Source organism: Nycticebus coucang, unplaced genomic scaffold (assembly GCF_027406575.1).
Source record: "Nycticebus coucang isolate mNycCou1 unplaced genomic scaffold, mNycCou1.pri scaffold_98, whole genome shotgun sequence".
NCBI classification, from domain to species: domain Eukaryota; kingdom Metazoa; phylum Chordata; class Mammalia; order Primates; family Lorisidae; genus Nycticebus; species Nycticebus coucang.
The window spans coordinates 32,234-52,838 of record NW_026515610.1 but is presented as its reverse complement, the minus strand read 5'-3'; the positions used below and the strand labels follow the sequence as shown (position 1 = coordinate 52,838).

Genomic DNA, 20,605 nt, shown 5'->3' with positions numbered 1-20,605 from the left:
TGGCATCATCATAGTGCACTGCCATCATCCTAGCGCACTGCAACCTCAAAACTCTGGGACTCAAGTTATCCTCCCACTTTGCCCTCCTTAAGTGCTAGGATTACAGGTTTAAGCCACAACGTCTCGCCTTTTGCTTCACTATTCTCAGAAATTCAGGCTTGCCACGAGGCAAGAAACACAACTGTAGGCAAATCTAAAAATTCTTCTAAACCCACATCTATCAATTCTTGCTCTTTAAATAGGAACAGCATTTCCTTACATCCTTAGGTCAGCTATGTGGAAAAGCTGTCCCACGCATGGAATTCCATTATTTTAAGTTTGAACTATTTATTATAACTTTATTCATGCCTGATGAGAGACACTTTCTCAAGCAACACATTTAAGGATCAGTTTTCACTGTAGACAAAACTATAAAGTGAATAAACTCATCTTTGGCCTTTAACTAACACCTTTCTTTCTGGTCTTCTACCTGTACATGCCACCCCTTCTGGTACTTTCCTCTCTCATTCTCCCTATCCCCAACCCAAATTCAGGTGATATTTCCAATGTTAAAGTTTTTGATCAGGAAAGGATCTGAAATCCATGAGGAATTTATGCTAAATGTTAATACACCTCAGTGGCAGAGTAGAATCTGGGTTTGATTTTCTAGTCCCTAAAATCATATTCTTGGCTTTTTCTATGATAAGATTAACCTAGATTTGGGGTGAGGATTATCTTTTTATACGAAGGAAACATTTGAGAGAATGCTTTCTTTGATACATGAGCACTTATAGTATTTTTTACCTTATCATTGTTATGTATCTTATGATATAAATGAAAAACATCATAGAATTTATATAGTAACGGTCTCAATAAAACAGTTAAGCTAATTATTTATAAAATAAATATTGATTATTATCCTCTTCTAATTTTCTAATTCTTTTCTATTAGCCAGGCATAAGAAACTGGAGAGAAAATTTCAACTTGTTTACAATTTACTTGCTTGTTTTATAACCTACTACAGTTTGTAAGAATATAATTTTAAGTTAGTTTCTTGATTTCACAGAAAGAAAAATTATATCATGCTTTAATAAAGAATATTTGCCTTTGTGGGTGAGCTCAAATTACTTCTCCAATTGGTACTTAAACATGAGAATTGTCCTAAAATATTGACAAATGTGGAAGTGAGACCTCATCTTTCCCGCTTGAGAGAACATTAATCTTTCTATTTCTGTGAAAAATAAGGAAAGACAAGTGGACTCAGGTGACTTCCTAATGCTGAAGTTAATGAAAAGCTCTTCTCAGAGCTATGATACTCAGCACAATTAATCTTCCCTGTTAATGTAAATTGAAGAAAGAGTAAACTATCTGACTTCAAAGCTCTGGTTTAGGCTGGACACAGGGAGACCTATATTTCTAGCAACTCAGGGAGGCTGGGACTGGAGGATTGCTTGAGGTGAGGTGTTCAAAACCAACCTGAGGAAGAACAAGACCTCATCTCCACTAAAAATAGAAAAATTAGCCCTGTGTGGGGGTGTATTCCTGTAGTCCCAGCTACTTTAGAGACTTAAGCAGGTATATCACTTGAGCCCACAAGTTTGAAGTTAAAGTGAGCCATGATGATGCCACTATACTCTGGCCTGAATGAAAAAGTTCTGGTTTCATTTTTTGTAAGTATAGTTACTTCAGCTCCTAAATAAAAAAAAATAGCTCTAGATTTATATTTCTGCACTTAAGCCACTATTTCATGAATCATTCATTACAAAACAAAAATAAAATTAACTTTCACAGATGATATGATCATTTTTGACATGTCCCAGAATGTGCAGGCCATTCTTGTTGAGCTTCTTAGATCCACTCTCCACCCCTCCTGCCCCAGCGTTACTTGGCTCCTTTGCTCCTTGGTTGGCTGACTTCCAGTTGGTTTTGGCTAATGGGGTAGACAGGCAGAAATAGAAGCAATTCAGAAGCCAGAGCTCAAAAGGTTTCTTCACTCACTCCTGCCTCCAGGTGCCAGAAGCAGCTTTTCCCTTCTGTGAGGACAGCAGCTTTTTCCTTCAGTGAGGACAGGGTCCAGCAGGGAGCTCTCCTCTCTGATGCTGTGCCCTGGTGCTCTGGCACAGTCTTTCCTCCTCCTGCCTCTCTGGCCATGGCAGTAATGCCTTTCTGCTATTGCTTGTCCTGGGTCCCTCTCACTTTCCTTTCTAGTCTCTTCATTTAAACCATCTGAATGAATATTGCTTTCTTCCTGGACATTGATAAATGCAGTAATATATTTTAAAAATCAAATTAATTTCATATGGCATTGCTTAGAAAAATATAAGAAAAAAAGCAATTCTTAAGGTTGTTGCATATTCATAAGTGTAAATCCCATTTAGGACTTACAGCGCTATTAGGTTGGCAGGCAAATGTGCTTACATTTAACATTCTCACTCTATTTTTTAGAACTCACAATTGCAGGACTATAAATTCTATCTTATACTGGAACACATATGGGATATTATTAAGACAGAAGAATAAATTACAGAATAATAGTATAAAATACAGGATAAATGACATTAAAATAAAATAAGCACAACCTCATCTGTAGTGTTATATATGTTTGCATATAAGAAGAGCAAAAACTGTGAGAGGATTCAGTAATCTGATGTCTATCTTTTGTTACCTCGGTGAGATTGGAGTGATGGTGGTAGTAATTATCAACATTTTCTATATATAATTTTTACAAAAAATGTTCTTATTGTAATGCTAAATAATCTAGAAAAGTTTTTTCAAAAGTTTATCTTAACAAAAACATTTGAAGTCTTACAATTAAGCCAGTCATTAAACACCCCTCGGCATCATTTGTTCCAACGTAATATACTACAATTCTACATTTTGTATTATAAATTAGATTTTATTACCTTTGTATTCTAGTTGAATTATGCAATCATTATCCAAACCAAAATGTAAAAATTTTATTTATTGTCTAGGTTAAGGTTAAATGGAAGGTAAGCAAAAAGTTTACATTTCAACTGCATTATTGTGGAAAATGGGGAAGAAAGGAAGTAAAGCCGTAACACAGAAAGCATTTATACTGTCACAGCTAATATATTTCCTAGGACATCCAGGGTTCCAGTTACATCAGCCACCTCAAATTAATACTTTCCTTTGTCCTTTACATGTAGAGTGTGTGATGTCTGCAGCAGATGCTATGCTAATAGGCCAGGTAATTTCTACAGGCTCACTACCCTTAGCTTGCAAAGTTCATTGCCAGCATTATCACCACAGCAAAGTGTCTATGCTGATTGAAATAAAAACTTAACCATATAGCAGCAATGATAGCAAAATAAATTCCCTTACACACATATATTTACATCAGAAGACTTCAAATCCTTTAACCAGAAAACTAAAATGGAATAAACCTAAATGAGTTTTAAGTCAAGGAGAGAAAAATCTCCCAAATCAGAGATTCTTATCTCACAAGAAAAATGCTGATGCTTATTGGTTTCAGCATACAAAATATTGTGTATATTTAGGCTATAATGAACAACTTTGCCCTTTTGAGTACACCTGTGAATGTGTATTTGGAATAAAACTCATAAGTATAAATATATTCCTGTGATGTAATAAAATAATATATTCACACTCAATACAACAGTGATTTTACTGTTCAATGGAATAATTTTTTTAAAAAACAAATTACAAATGTCTACCACTGTAGAAAAATTTCTTTGCCTTTCTCCATTAAGCCTATGTACAAGTTTATATTTTTGAAAGACTTGTTCTGATCCTCGACAAATCAACCCAACAATAAATTGACATTTTGTTGTTTTACTTTCGGTCCAATTTAGATCCATTTTTCCTGTTTCTACTCACTCAAGGCAACCAATCTGTCAATCAGAATTTTAGATGTATAACTTTCTTCTGTAATGAAAGAGGTGTGAGTTCCATAGTTCTTATGCAAAGTGGTTTAAGTGAACCCAATTAATAATTCAGGAATGACTTCTTAAGATTCTTCTTATATTAGTATTATATTTGAATTCATTTTAATGAGAAAAAAAAGTCTTTCAAGGACATTTTCAAAGCTGTTCTTTCCAAAGAGAAGATAAAAAGTACACACAGCTATTATTTCTTTTGAGATATCATGTAAAAAACTTTAGTAAATCCTTTCTTAGAATCTCTCTTGGTAATTTCAGAGAGTTTGTCAATCTTGGTGTGTATGGTGAGTTTAAAAAGCAGAGGAAGACAAGGATCCGTCCCCTTCCCCTCTAACATACAGTAGACTCAGCTATAGTGAGTGCCACAACTCACCTCACGCCGGAGTTGCTCCTTCCCATTGAAAGTAGCAAGAGGAATATTGTGTCGTGGTCTTCCTCCATTAGATTTTTAGCTCCTGGAAAACAGAACAGGGTATTATCTATATTTATATAGAGATATAAAGATAAATATATAATACATATAATATGTAATATATATGTAGTAAGCTAATTATGAGACCATTATACTGGGATAATTTTAATACTTGCCTGATTTGTCAACAACCAGAAAATAACATAAGATAATGGTGTAGGAACTCTCCACCCTCTGAGAGTCCAGTAACTAAGCCAATGAAATAAACTGACAGCAGATAGGTTAATAGGAAAAGGTCTACAGATTTATTGCATGCACTAGGCATCCCAGGAAAGAAAAATGAATATCCCTCTCTCATAAAAAAAGAAGAAAGGATATAGGAACTTGCCCTGTTCATAGGGTAGAGACAATTTAGGGGACAGTAAATGATAAATGATTTGGGGGAATTTCTGAACTTCTTCAATGGCTAGCTTTGTTTAATGTCTCAATTTTTTTCAGGAGCAATTCAAGCATAATTGTTAAAAATAAGTGATTTAAGTAAATGTAAATGGAATAAAACTTTATAAATGAACTTTTCAAAAATAAAAAAAAAGAAAGCTGGAATGAAATTTAAATTTTAGACTTCTAGGAGAGAAAGGACTAGGGTGCAATGACTAATATGCTCATCACTGGAATAAAGCTTAAGCAACACTTAGCAATCAAGATAACATATCATGCAATATTTTAAACATAAAATTCAATACCAAAAAATCCTGTGGAACGAAATGTTAACATTTGAGATAAAGACAGGATTCGACCCTGCGCTTACACAATCTGGCTTCACTCTCCTGTGCTTCTTTCCGGACAGTCAGAATTCCTAGCAAAGTGGAAGTGTGCGCGCGCCCGCAGGAGTGTGTGTGCTATCGAGTTACTGCAGCTCCATCTTTCTCATTTGAACCGAAACAGAAAATGATCTTCCCTGGATGCTCCTTCTATATGGGACGCAGGGGCCAGAGATAGAGTCTGGCGGTTTTCAACCCGCAGCCAGAGGGTGACTGAGCGTACTGAGGCCGCCAGGGCTGGGGATAGGGGCTGCAGGTGCACCAGGGAAAGCCCGCGGGAGGGGAAAGACTGGGGAGGGTCCTGCCCAGATGGAGAGAGGGGGTCAGTGCTCCGGAGAAGAGTCGTAGGGAGGGTCTGCGCGCTCTCCTCCCGGATTCGCTTTTGCCACCTGCCACCTCCAGAGGCGTGTGTCCAGGACACATCGCCAACTTGCGCCCTGGGAACTTGGAGCTGCGGCCGCGCTGCCCGGAGCTCCAGGGAAGCTGGAGAGGCGACCCCGAGGTGGCAGTCCTGGGAGACGCTGCGGGAAGCCAGGGCGGGGCGAGAGGGGTTGTCTGCAGCGGGGATTGGGGGGTGGGGGGAGAAGCTGTGGCTTCTCCCCGACCAGCGGGACTGCCAGTGCCTGAGAAAGCGAGCGAGAGGGAGAGGGAGAGAGAGAGAGCGAATCACCGAAGCTGGCAGGGGACGGAGTGAAAGCAGGGTCGACGCGGAGCAGCTCCGCTCTGTCTTCTGTGCGCCCGAGGAGAGCAAGCATGGCTTCAGTCTCCGAATCCTTGCTCTAGGTGCTGCTGCTTCTCGCTGGGCAGACCTGGAGCCCAGTAGCAGCAGGAAATCCACGTAAGTACAGCAAATGGTTTAAAACTTGCAGTAGGCTGTCTGGAAAACTTTGTATTTTTATCATTGGCAAAATCTGGAGTGGGAATTGCAGCGCGTGCTCCTGAAAATAAAAACCTCTCAAAAAATATCTACTGAACTGCTAACTGAAAAGCACAATTTGTTCTTTCCTCTTGTGGGGGAGTCTAAAATATGTAATGCCCCTGTTTACTTTATTATCTATGTATTCGACTATGCATGGAGGAAGTGAATGTTTTGTAAAATCTGAAAGTAACTTCTTAGTAAGGGATTAGCCTGCAAACGCTGTCATGTATTCCTTTTTTAGGAGTTTAGCATTTTATAAGAATTAAGCCTAACGGAAAAATAACTGGCAGACATTACATCATACTGCATCAACTTGAATGTTAGCAGTGCACAGTTTGGCTGACCTTGGCAGCTTCAGAGTTGAGGTACTAATTAACTCCATGCTCGACAGTGACAGAGCACCTGTGGGCAAATCTAAATTTAAGACCCCAAAATTAATAACCTACCCTAACTACTATGGGACTGACACTTGGACACTCCCCTGACAGGCGCTTCATTTGTAAGAGCAGAAAGTTCTCACTTAAAGAGCATAAGTAACCCATAGAAATGATAATCAATTTCAAGAAATTGATTCAATCATGGAAAAAATCTGATTATTTGTTATCCCTCTTCCTTTCCCCTTCTCTTCTTGAGTAATTCAGTCCAAAGCCAGTCATTGGATCCTAGCAGGTCAGCATTTGTGCTGGGTGGTGCAGAAGTGCTGGGGCATGGCACAGTGTTCAGAAGCCTCATAGGGTAAGGAAAGCATCTACAGAGAGGCAAGGCTGGGGACAAGGAGAGACAGGAGAGGGTGCTGATGCTGACCCATTTAGCAAATTGTCAGAGGTTGAGTGGGGTGAGCAGGGAGATATTCCATATTGAAGGAAACTGAGAAAGCATAGCAGCTAAATGCTATTCTGGATTAAATCCTTATGTTACTGGAATGGTTGAAATTCGGACAAGGTTTGAGTATTAAAAGTTGAAATTCCATCCAAGACTATTTTGATGATCATATTATGGTTTATGTAATAGAGTATCTTTGTTGTAGAAAATGCATTTTGAAGTATTCTGGGGTGATGTAGCACATTATTATGTTTTTCCCACCTTTTATATAAATTTGAGATTGTTTTGAAATATAGACCAACAGAAAAATTTCAAGTAAATAAACTCAAATTTATTTTTTTAACCTAAGACATATAAATTACAATAAAAAGATTGAAAAAATGAAATAATTAGTGAGAGATAACAGTACATTTATTTATGACTCTAAATCCAATTAGTCCTGAGTTTCTGAATGACAAAAATATAATTGGCATGGGGATTGTTTGTTCTCATTCCTCCTTTTGGAAGTTCACTGGCTGTGACTTCTACATTAGACTTCTTCAAAGTACTTTCTAAAACCTGGATATCTGAATGAATTTTTCAGACTGATTGTAGTTGCTCTTCTGGAATGGGCTTCTCCACTTTTGATGACTTTTCACTGAAAGGTTTTTATTGCCCTTTAGCCTTAGTTTCTCTGTGGTCTAAGAGCATTTGCAAAAGCTTGTTTATACATACATGTAGATCATATGCATACCAAATCTACTGTGTTACTGCATAAAAGTATTTCTTTTCTACTTTACATATAAAGCATAGAATTGTTTGTTTTAAAAACCTTTTGTAACCTTACCTAACAAACATTGTAAACTAATTGTTTGTACCCTCATACTAATTTGAAATTTTCAAAATAATGTCTTTTATGAAGGATTTCATATCTCTGCTAAATATATGATATTACATAAAATAAATATGTGGAATTTATTACTTTTTTTTGTGTTAATTTTTTTTTTAATTTTTTTATTAAATCATAACTGTATACAATGATATGATTATGGGGCATCATACACTCACTTCATAAACCATTTGACACATTTTTATCACAGTGGTTAACATAGCCTTTCCGGCGTTATCTCAGTTACTGTGCCAAAACATTTATATTCTACATTTACCAAGTTTCGCAAATACCCCTGTAATATGCACCACAGGTGTGATCCCACCGATTCCCCTCCCTCTACCCACCCCCCCCTTTCCCACTTCCCCCTATTGTTAAGTTGTAGCTGGGTTATAGCTTTCATGTGAGAGTCCCAAATTAGTTTCATAGTAGGGCTGTGTACATTGGGAATTTATTACTTATTATCATAACCTTAACAGGCCTAAAGTAAGTCCAGTTTTCAAATGCATGGTGTGTATGCTTAGTTTGATTAAAATTTTATAATTAAGCTAATATTCTGGGTAATAAAATAGAAAAATATCAAAAATTAGGGGTGAAAATGATCCTGTTTATGTTCCAATTAGTGAAAGGAGGGGATCACAATTTTATTTACAGATACAAGGGGATTTCAAAAACCAAAGTCAAGAAAGACAAAGATGGATACTTTATACCGGTAAAGGGTACATAGGAAAAGAAGATATATCAATGCTAAACATATATGCACCCCACTTAAATGCTCCCAGATTTATAAAATGAACCCTAACCAGTAAAAGCTATATTATATCCCATAACAACATTTAGGGACTTTAACATTCCACTGACAGAACTGGATAGACCTTCTACACAGAAACTAAACAAAGAAACAAAGGTCTTAAACACAACTCTAGAAAAATTAGGGTTAGTAGACATATGCAGAATATACCACCCCAAAGCTAATGAGTATACATTCTTCTTGCCAGTTCAATTTTTATCCATATCCTATATTAAACCCCTCAAAATTAAAAGAATATAAATTATACATTATATCTTTTCAGACTTCCAGGGATTAAAGGTAGAATTCAACTCCAACAAAAACCTTCATCCCCACATAAATTCATGAAACTAAACAACCTTATGCTGAATGATATCTGGGTCAAGGAGGAGAAAAAGAGGGAAATCCTTAGATTCTTCAAACATAATGGCAATGAAGCCAAAAACTATCAAAACTGGTGGGACACTGAAAAAGCAAACCTAACAGGAAAATTTATCACATTAGTAGCCCACATCTGAAAGAGAAAGAGTACAGATCCACAACCTAATGAAGCATCTCAACAAAATGGAAAAGACTAATCAAATTCCAAACCTAGCAGAAGAAATGAAATAACCAAAATTAAGTCAGAAATAAGAGAAATTGAAAACAAAAATCATTCAGAAAATTAATGAAACAAAAAGTTGGTTCTTCAAAGGTAAACAAAATTCACAAAGCTTTGGCCAAATAGATTAGAAACAGAAAAGTATGATCTCTAATCAGAAACAATACACGGAAAATAAGAACAGATACGAAAGAGACATAAAAGATCATCTCTGCTACAAAAAAATCTAGTTCCAGAAATTTGACAATGTGGAGGGAATGAATGAATACCTGGACTCCTACAATCTCTCTAGACTTAACCAGGAAGAAATAGATCTCTTGAATTTATTACCAAGAATAATACCAAGCACCCAAATTGAAGAAACAATAAAAAGGCTCTTAACAAAAATAAGTCCTGGTCCAAATGTATTTACACCAGAACTCCATCAAACTTTCAAAGTTTATACTTATACTGCAAAACCTATTCCAAAAAAATTGACAAAGAAGGAACCATTCCCAACAAATTCTATAAAGCAAACATCACTCCGATACAAAAACTAGGAAGGGACTCAACAAAAAAGGAAAACTACAGACAAATCTCACTAATTAACATTGATGTAAAAATACTCAATAAAATCCCAGCTACACATGAAAAAAATATATCATGATCAAATAGGCTTTATCCCAGGGATGCAAGATTGGTTTAACATATGCAAATCCATTAATATAATTCACCACATAAATAGAAGCAAAAACAAGTCCATATGTATCTCTCAATGATGTAGAAAAATCATTTGACGAAATTCAGCATGCTTTTCTGACAAGAATGCTTAAGAAAATAGACATAGATGGCATATTTCTTAAACTGATAGAAGCTATCTGTGACAAACCCACAGCCAATATCATACTGAACAACTTAAAACTGAAAGCTTTTCCACTTAGAACTGGAATCAGGCAAAGATGCCCCCTATTGCCACTACCATTCAACATAGTTCCTGAAGTTCCAGCCAAAGCAATCAGGCAAGAGAAAGATATTCAGGGCATCCAAATGCGGATAGAGGATATCAAACTCTTGCTCTTTGCCAATAATATGTTTTTATACTTAGAAAATCCCAGACACTCAACCTCAAGACTCCTGGACATGATCAAGATAGACAGTAATGTTGCAGGGTACAAAATCAGTGTTCAAAAATCAGTAGCATTTGTATATGCCAATAACAACTGAGCTAAGTGGCAAATCAAGAATGTAATACCCTTTAAGTAGCTTCAAAGAAAATGAAATACATGAGAACATATCTAACAAAGGATGTGAAGGATCTCTATAGAGATAATTTTGAAACCCTGAGGAAAGAAATAGCAGAAGACATTAACGAATGGAAGAATATACCGTACTCACGGCTGGGCAGTATCAACATTGTGAAAATGTTTTTAGTTACACAAAGCAATCTACAGATTTAATGCAATCCTCATTAAAGTGCCAGCATCATACTTGAAGAATGTGAAAAACAGATCTTTGTTTTATGAAACAAGAAGAAGAAGAAGAAGAGGAGGAGGAGGAAGAGCAGGAAGAGGAAGAGGAAGAAGAAAAAGAAAAAGCCAATGCAATTCTTATCAATAAAAGCAGATGTGGAAGCATCATTATACCAGACTTCAGGTTATACTGTAAGTCCATAATGATCAAAACAGCAAGATATTGACACAAAAATAGAGACATAGATCTATGAAACAGAATAGAAAACCTAGAGATGAAAACAGCATCATATTTGCATCTTATCTTTGAAAAACCTAAATCATACACTGGGGAAAAGAATCCCTAGTCAACAAGTGGTGCTAGAACAGTGGTTCTCAACCTTCCTAATGCCACAACCCTTTAATACAGTTCCTGTGGGTCACGACCCACAGGTTGAGAACCTCTGTGCTAGAAGAACTGGATAAGCACATGTAAAAGACTAAAACTAGGCCTCATCTCTCACCATTGACAAAAATCGACTCATGATGGAGAAAAGATTTAAGCTAAGACATGAAGCAATAAAAATCTTTAAAGAAAGTGTGGGAAAAACTCTTGATGACATTGGCCTAGGGAAAGATTTTGTAAAGAAGACTCCATTGGCAATTGCAATAACAACAAAAATAAATAAATGGGGCTTAAGCTAAAAAGCTTCTGCACGGCTAAGGGCACAACAATTAAAGGAAACAGACAGCCTTCAGAATGAGCAAAGATATTTACATGTTACCAATATGACAAAGGGGATAACTAGAATCTACAGAGATCTTAAATTAATCAACAAAAAAAGGGGGCAAACAATCCCATTTATCACTGGGCAAGAAATTTGTACATAGCCTTTTCTGAAGAAGACAGAAGAATGGCCAAGAAACATGAAAAAATGCTCATCATGCCTAACTATCAGAGAAATGTAAATCAAAACCACCTTCAGATATCATATAATCTCAGAGAGAATAGCCCACATCACAATGTCCCAAAACTGCAGGTGCTGGTGTGGGTGTGGAGAAAAGGGAACACTTTGTTGGCGGAATTCCCTTGATACAGCCTCTTTGGAAAGAATTGTGGAGATTCCTCAGAAAACTTAAAGTAGATCTCCCATTTGATCCCACATTCAATATCTATTCAGAAGAAAAATTATTTTATCTTAAGGACATATACACTAGCTCAATATACAATTGCCAAGATGTGCAATCAACGCAATTGCCCATCAACACATGAATGGATTAATAACCTCTGACATAAGTATACCATGGAATACTATTCAGCCATAAGAAAGAAAGAGACTTTACATATTTTGTATTAACCTGGATGGAATTGGAGAGCATTCTTCTTAATAAAGAATCACAAGAATGGAAAAGCAAGTATGCAATGTATTCAATACTAATGTGAAACCAGTAGATGAACAAATACACCCTTATGAGAGAAAAATACAATTAAACTCAAGTGGGGGTGGGGAAGCTATGGAGATAGGAGGAGGATTGCTGTGCTCTCACCTAACAGGGACCATGTAAGGGTTTATGGCACATTTCCTGGGCGAGGGGCACAACTACAACTTGGACTTTACAATGCAAACAATGTAGCCTAATCGTCTGTGCCTTCATATTAATTTATAATAAAATAGAAGTAAACTTCATTGTTGTCTATTTTAAAAAATAACCACATTCTCAACCTTCATCAACCACCACCCTGATCAGTCAGTAGCCATCAACACAGAGGCAAGAGCCTCCACCAGCAAAAAGATTCTGACTTGCTAAAGGGTAGATGATTGTCAGCATTTTTTAACAGTAAAGTATTTTCATCTTAAGGTTTGCCCATTGTTTTTTAGACATAATACCATTGTATACTTACTAGACCACATAGCTTTTATACACACTGTAAAACCAAAAATCCTGTGTGATTTTTGTTACTGCATTTGCTTCAGTGCAGTGGTCTGGAACAAATCCCAAAATAATCTCTGAGGTGTGCTTATAGAGCATTCCCAAAAGTCTTTGTGCAGTTTAAGCTTTACTAAGCCCCAAACCGTAAATGCTAAACATTTACAGTAATATCTGAAGGTTTAACTATAATTCTTTCCTAATTAGAATTATGAATTTTTAAATAATTATTTCAATTTTATTTGTGTAATCCCTCTGATTGAAAATGGTATAGAAATATTCAAAATTCACAAAACTAAATAGGTGTAAAAGATATTTAAGCTCTGTCTCTGCATGAATACTAGACAAAACATTGTGTGGGAAACCTGGAATTAAGGACAATGAAGATTCTGAGAGTAAACCCAAAACACAAACAGCCAAATTTCCAGGGTCAGCTTTAGATTTTCAAGGGCTGTAAAGTGGATGGAGCTCAAGTGAAGATCTCCAATGTATAAAAGGAATCAGGTAATGTCTGGTCTCAGGAGGAGTGAATAAATAATTGACCAGGATCTGTTTCTGACAGGATGAGAGGGTAGAGTTTGAAGGACCAAGGGTAAAGGACTCAGCTGGGCCCGGTGGTGGGAGAGAGACTATGGTTCAGCCTCCTCCTGTCATTGCCCCTCCCCCACCCACAGGAGACTTTTATGATGAAGTAGCCTTGGATCTGTGATGTAAGCCTAGGCCCAAGATAAGTAGACCCAAAGGAAAAGCCCAGAGCTCAGTTGCTTTAGTGCAGCAGCGTGTGCGATTCAGAAGATGGAGAAGTATCTGTCTCTGAAGAGCCTTAGTGAAACAGCCGAATGGCTGAACTCCAGCTCCACACTATGGATGACGGATACCATCTTGGGCATCCTGTGTGGACTGGTTCTCTTCCTCCTATTCCTCCCCTGCCTTTGGGGATTTTCACCCCCACCACCTACCAATCAGGAAAGAAACACCAAGAAGGTAAGGAACTCTCTGCCCAGACCCAACAAAGGAGAATTCTCTTTTCCATTATTTCTACTTTTCCAAATTAAATAGTTTCCTGGGATGGGAAATAGCCTCATCCTTCTGACGCAGGCAGGGCTGGTTGGGGCAGGAGTGGCCAGGGTTTCTATCAGAAGCTCTCAGACCATTTGTGTGGGTGCACAGAAGGTGTCAGGGCAAAATCAAACAGGGTCTGAGGGGCCAGGGATCCAGGGACTAGGGTGGGGTTAGGAGAAATTTAAGATCTCCCTAGCTCATAAGTTGTCACTTGCCTTCCAGTAGGTGGTGCCTCAGCCCAGACCCTCAATCTTTCTTGTCTTTCAGTGCAACGTGGAGAAGCGGAGGCCCAAGAGCAAGAAGAAGAGTAAGGTTCTGCTGCTCCATCTAGAGCCCCCAGAGTATTTGGCCTTGCCTTTCTCTGAGGGACAAGCCGCTCATCTCCCAGGGTATCAGTAGCCTACCCTGAGAGGGAGACTGGGGAAGGAGACCTGAACCTGGGACGTCTCACCCTCTGCACTGGGAATGAAGCCAAAGGCTAGGAATGGGTGCTGTCCAGTAGCGGGGAGTGGGGGGTGGGGGGGCAGTGGGCCCATATCTGTTTGTGGACGTGGGGCCTGGAGGCTCCACTGTGGACAAGCAGTTTGACTTTGCTAAGTCTGAGTCCTCCAGAGCCACGCTCCCCTTTCTCCCATTCTCCTCACAGGGCAGATGTAGGACCGGGAAAAGGGGGTGGATGGTGATAGATGTGTACTTTATACATTTAATCCCCGCACTCTGCCGTAGAGGGACATCCTCTCAGCAAGAGGTAAGACATAGAGGCCCCTCCCTTCCCCATCTTTATACTCTCCTAATTTACAGCCTGTAGAGATAGCGGGAAAGAATTGGAGGCGACTCAAGAGCTGCTTTCACTTCTACAAAGGTAAAGAACCTTCAAACTTCCCCTTCTCTGCTTTCCTTCCTACCAGACCCCAGGGCCACAGAGCCACAGAGCAGCATGAAGTTGACCTGGGGTGGGGGAGAAGATTGTGAGGTCACAGGGTGGGGCAGTGGAGGGGCCTGACCCGTGTGTCCCACTCTTCACCTGGAAGCCCCACCCTGCCCCTCCCTCCTGAAACCCCGCCCCCACCCCTTCCCTAGAACCCTGCTCTCCTTGGCAAGCCCCCAACCTACCCAAGATTATGATCCCTTCCTACCCTGGGCCTCATCTACTCCTATCTTCTGCAGCCGACTGGGGCTGGCCCCTGACAAGGCCTCTTTTCTTCCGCTTTTTGGTGAAGACACATGTCCTCGTGGTAAGGTATGCCAAAGAACACCTTCTAGAGCCACCCGGCCACACGCTTTGCGTGGGCAAGATGCTGCATCCATCGTGCCCCCATTGGCTTCCCCGGCTCCTGTGACTGAGTGCCCTCTACCTCTGGCCTCCACCCTGTCACCAGGCCCATTGGCTTTCCCGGCTCCTCTGACCAAGTGCCCTCCACCTCCGGCCTTCATCCTTTCACCAGACCCATTGGGGTCCCTAGCTCCTCTGCCAGAGTGCCCTCCGCCTCAGGCCTCCACCCTGTCGCCAGGCCCATTGGATTTCTCGGCTCCTCTGACCGAGCAGCCTCCACTCTTGGCCTCCACCCTATCACCAGGCCTATTGGCTTCTCCGCCTCCTTTGGCTGAGCACCCTCCACTGCTGGTTTCAAGTCTGTCACCAGGTCCAGCAACCTCCTCAGGTACCATTAGTCTGCACTCATCGCTGAGTGCCTCCCAACCACCAGGGCCTTTGCTCTCCCTACTTGGCCTTTCACCTAGGCCCTTTGCACTCTCCCTCCCTCCACTACATGCTATTCCTCCTGATGGCTGCCTTGAGCCACCAAAAGTCTTCTCTGCTCCACCAGTGCCGGAATCCAGTCTGACTCTCTCTCACTGGGACTCAGTCGCACTTCCACTGAGCACGTTCAGACAGAACTCTCCACATAAGCATTTTTTGGCTTCTCCCATTGCAGCCATTGCAGGCCTTAGTGGCTCAAATTGTCCCATTTCAACCCTGTCCTGGTGCCAGGCGCCTGCCAAAGCCTGGGGCCTCTCCACCTTATCCGATGGCAAGTCCCAGCAAGGGCACCTTTCCCACTGCACATCAGAGACCTCACTCTGGAGAGGCTCCACAAATGGGCAGGTGGAGGCTGGTAGCCCCTTTTTACTTAGCTCTGATAACCAGAAGCTCCTGGAAATCCAAGTCACAAATGGAGTCAAGATCAACATTTGGGAGGAAAAAGAAAAAGATGCATCATTTCCAGGACAAACTAGCCCAAAATGCCACTTAAAATCTTTGAAGAATATCTTAAAGTCACAGAATGCTGAGCAGAACACAACCACCTCCCAACCCTTCTGGAGCATGGAAAATAAACTGCAACAGCTGCCAAGTCCTGAGAAACTCTCCTATCCCAGCATCTTGAAGGACCATTTTCAACAGAAATACAGCCAGCTTTTCTGGGGTCTTCCCTCATGACACAGTGAATCTCTAGTCGCTACTGCATGGATCTCTGAGACATCTTCCAAGCTGCAGCCTCCCTTTTATTTATTCAATGGAATCTCAAATGTCTGCCCAGTTTCAATGCAGGCTAAAATGTCTCCACTGCTGTCCCACCTGGAGTCCCAATCTCAACCCTCAACTTCATCTCTGTCCCAACTTGAGTCTACGTCTGACTCAGATCCAGGCCCATCTCCAGACATCTTTCCTGCTTTTATCACCTGCTTCCCCACCACACATTAATGACGGAGTACCTTACTCTTTATCACGAAATAAACCACAGTCTTTCATCCCAACTGAAGTTAAACGCACAGGATGGTCCTCTCCTAAACAACTAGAGAATGGGCAGGTTTTGCCCCTTGAGGATGATCACAGATCTCCGGAAGTCTTTCGTGTCTACTCTTCCCAGGACAACTTGACATCCACCTCTTCCCAGGACAACTTGACATCCACCTCTTCCCAGGACAACTTGACATCCATTCTTCCGGAGAATTTTCCAATCAGCCCTGAGCTGCGGAAGCACCTACAGCAACACATTCAAAAGTGGCTCATTCAACAGCAACCAGACCTGGGAAGAACCCAACAGTCTCTGGATGTGCCCCTTCAGGAAAAATCACCAGAGACTGGTCAGGAAAAGGGCATACAAGGACCTTTACGGTCTTCTTTGTCCATGGGTGGAAGCAACAAGGATGTCCAAAAGGTGACATTCCATCTTGAGAAGGCCCCGGGTAAAAATCTGGAGAAAATTCTGGGGAAAGCTCCAAAAGATTTATCTAGCAGCATTGAATGTTTCCCCATGAAGCCTGTGGGGGCAAACTCTGAGAATTCTGAAAGGGACTCAATGACAACTTTGAGGAGAAACTCAGGAAAGTTTTTACTGGCAAATGGATATAAGAATTATTTAGAAAATATTTCGAAAGCACGTATGGACATGTCAAGGCAGACCAAAGAGGATCTAATTCCTGTGAGTGTGCCTCAATCCTGGCAGCCCCCAGCCCATGGTTATTCTGTCTCTGACACCCACCTAGAAAATAGAAATGTTCTTGGCTCAAAAAGCTGGGACACCTATATAAACACTTCCCAAGATCTTTTCTTTTCTCAGTCCACGTATGCAACGGGATCTTGCAGAACATATTGCAAGGTTTTGGGTGAAGCACAGATGGAGCTTACCTCTCAAGGTCATCAAGCCCATAGAAATCCTTAAGTTCCAAAAAGCTCAGTCCTTGCCCCTTCCACAGAGTCCCTCTCGCCCTGCAGCCACCCATGAATCAGAGCCCAACTTCTTGGATGAGCCTCAGGCAGTTATGAGGAGGATGACAACAAAAGAGTCATTCACCATGCCAGCAAGTCGTTTTGTTCACTCTTCTCTATATAAGGAAATCCAGAAGGCCTCACAAGGGACCCCACCTAGTCATGACCATGGGGCCTCAGAGTCCCCCCTTCCTGGAAAGGAGAGCAGGCAGCCTTCTCCGCCCGACACATTCAGCCCCATGGGCAGAACCCAGCAGAGCAGAAACTTAGGATCTCCTATGAGGACTGAGGAGACCAGGGCATCTGTGCCACAATATAAAATCATCTTGGGACCCAGTAAGCCGTCAAGCCTCCACGTCAAGAATGAGAATGAGAATAACTTAGAGGCTCCCAGAAGCAGTAGAAGCCCTGTACTCCCCAGAGTGGCTCTTTCCCAAGACCCAGAAGAGCTCTGCCTTCTGGCAGAGGTCATTAGTGAGTTTGAGCCCAGAGGGGCTGCTAAGTCAGAGACTCAGCCTAATGTCTGTGGCACCGCAGTCCTCCTTCCAGACCGTTACACTAACATACTTCTTGATACAAACAGTTTGACTTCGCAGGAGCCCCAGAGCTACCTCCAGAGTGTGCCTATGGAACATAAGACAGCTTCCCAGATACTGGGTGAGTTCATGGCAGCCAGGAGGAGGAGCCTGGGGCTGCAGGAGCCCAATACCCACAAATATTCAAGCAAGAATCAAAGCAAGATGTGTGCACCTGCTTACAAGAGTGAGTGCAACAGGAAACTTAATGCAGACAAGAATAAAGAGAAGTTTGGAGAATTGGGAACCTGCCAACGTAGCCAGGCCAAGGGAACAGAAGTTGGCCCTCAGAGTCAACACTATCAGCTCTTGGCAAAGAGACAGGTTCCTCAGAAGAACAACCCCAGAAAAAGCATCAAGAAATGTTTTCAATGGATTATTCGCAAAGCAAAAGGCAAGCCAGCATTATGCAATACCCAGAAACCAAAACCAAGGAAAACCAAACCATGTGTGGACGGCAACACCACAGAAGCCCATGGGCTCATGTCAGCTATGCGACAGATGCTAGAACAGAAAATGCTACACCAGAAATTTCATGCCTCGAAGATAAACCAGCACAACCAAGCCCTGTCTGTCCATTTGCCTGTCACTACAGGGCCAGAAAATAGAATGCCAATCTATGCAGTCTGTAATCAACAAGCCATCCCCAAGTGCCAGAGTCATCCCATTGGGGAAAAGGCATTCCCAGACCTACAGACCTTGAGAAATGGCCAATTCCAGAGTGGCCTAAAGCATCCCCAACTCGTGCTCACCAGGAAGGCTTCGTCCCAAGATAGTCCTTACCAGCAGGGCTCAAGACCTCCTGGCACCTCCAGCCACTATTGCCACTGCCCAAGGCAATGTCTTCTTCAAGGAGGTGTCTTGTTTGGCCCATGAGAAAATTATTGTCTAATCCTTTCTAGTAAAAAAACATGTCATCAAGAAAAATATCAGAATGGCCAAACAATCACACGAGAAAATGCTCTTCATCCCTAACCATCAGAGAAATATAAATCAAAACTACCTTCAGATATCATATAATCTCAGAGAGAATAGCCCACATCACAAAGTCCCAAAACTGCAGATGCTGGTCAGGGTGTGGAGAAAAGGAAACACTTTGTTGGTGGAAGTTCAACTTGATACAGCCTCTTTGGAAAGAATTGTGAAGAATCCTCAGAAAACTTAAGGTAGATCTCCCATATGATCCCACATTCAGTATGTACTCAGAAGGACATATACACTAGCTCAATATACAATTGCCAAGATGTGGAATCAACCCAAGGAGGTAAGGTACCCTCTGCCAAGACCCAAGATAGAACTCCCTAGCTCATAAGTCGTCAGTCGAATTCCAGTGGCTGGTGCCTCAGCCCAGACCCTCAATCTTTCTTGTCTTTCAGCGCCATGTGGAGAAGCAGAGGCTGAAGAGCAGGAAGAAGAACTTCTCTCTGAAAAGTAAGGTTCTGCTGCTCCATCTAGAACCCCAGGTGTATTTGACCTTGCCTTTTTCTGAGGGACAAGCCACACATCTCCCAGGGTATCAGTAGCCTGCCCTGAGAGGGAGATGTGGGAAGGAGACCTGAACCTGGGACGTCTCACTTTCTGCACTGGGAATGAAGCCAAAAGCCAGGAATGGGTGCTGTCCAGTAGGAGGAGGGGGTGGGGGGACGGGTAGGCCCATAACTGTTTGTGGAGGTGGTGCCTTGGAGGCTCCACTGTGGACAAGCAGTTTGACTTTGCTAAGTCTGAGTCCTCGTGGAGCCAAGCTCCCCTTTCTCCCATTCTCCCCACAGGCAGGTTTAAGACCAGGAAGAGGGGTGGGTGGTGATAGATTTGTACTTTATACATTTAATACTCCACGCTCTGCCCTAGAGGGACATCCTCTCAGCAAGAAGACATACAGGCCCCTCACTTCCCCATCTTAACACTCTCCTAATTTCCAGCCTGTAGAGATAGCGGGAAAGAATTGGAGGCGAATAAAGACCTGCTTTCACTTCTACAAAGGTAAAGAACCTTCAAACTTCCCCTTCTCTGTTTTCTTTCCTACCAGACTCCAGGGCCACAGAGCCACAGAGCAGCCTGAAGTTGACCTGGAGGTGGGGGAGAAGATTGTGTGGTCACAGGGTGGGGCAGTAGAGGGGCGTGGCCAGTGTGTCCCACTCTTCACCTGAAAGCCCCACCCTTGTCCCTCCCTCTTGGAGCCCCGCCCCCACTCCTCCCTTTAGACCCCCGCTGTCCTTGGCAACCCCCCTCCTTGGAACCGCCCCCAACCTACCCAAGATTATGACCACTGCCTACCCTGGGCCTCATCTACTCCTATCTTCTGTAGCCGACTGGAGCCGGCCCCTGACAAGGCCTCTTCTCTTCGGCTTTTTGGTGAAGACACCAGTCGTCTTGGTAAGATATGACAAAGAACACCTTCTAGAGCCACCCAGCCATATGCTTCGCATGGGCAAGATGCTGTATCAATCGTGCCCTCGTTGGCTTCCCTGGCTCTTGTGACTGAGTGCCCTCCACCTCTGGCCTCTACCCTGTCACCAGGCCCATTGCCTTTTCCGGCTCCTCTGACCAAGTGCCCTCCATCTCGGGCCTCCATCCTTTCACCAGGCCCATTGGGGTCCCTAGCTCCTCTGACCGAGTGCCTTCCACCTCTGAGCTCCACCCTGTTGCCTAGCCCATTGGCTTCCCCCACTCCTCTGCCAGTGTGCCCTCCACTTCTGGCCTCCACCCTGTCTCCAGGCCCATTGGATTTCTTGGCTCCTCTGACCCAGCAGCCTCCACCTCTGGCCTCCACC

General features: G+C 42.0%; 1 protein-coding gene across 1 annotated transcript; it reads left to right on the top strand.

Moving 5' to 3' along the window:
* Positions 1-13,283: 13,283 nt before the first annotated feature.
* LOC128579642 (spermatogenesis-associated protein 31A1-like) lies at positions 13,284-19,981 on the top strand. The gene is given in 7 exon segments (XM_053581610.1): positions 13,284-13,472; positions 13,818-13,857; positions 14,352-14,412; positions 14,718-16,195; positions 16,311-17,092; positions 17,094-18,670; positions 19,861-19,981. Coding segments are annotated over 7 exon segments (4,248 nt in total).
* The last annotated feature ends 624 nt before the right edge of the window (positions 19,982-20,605 follow it).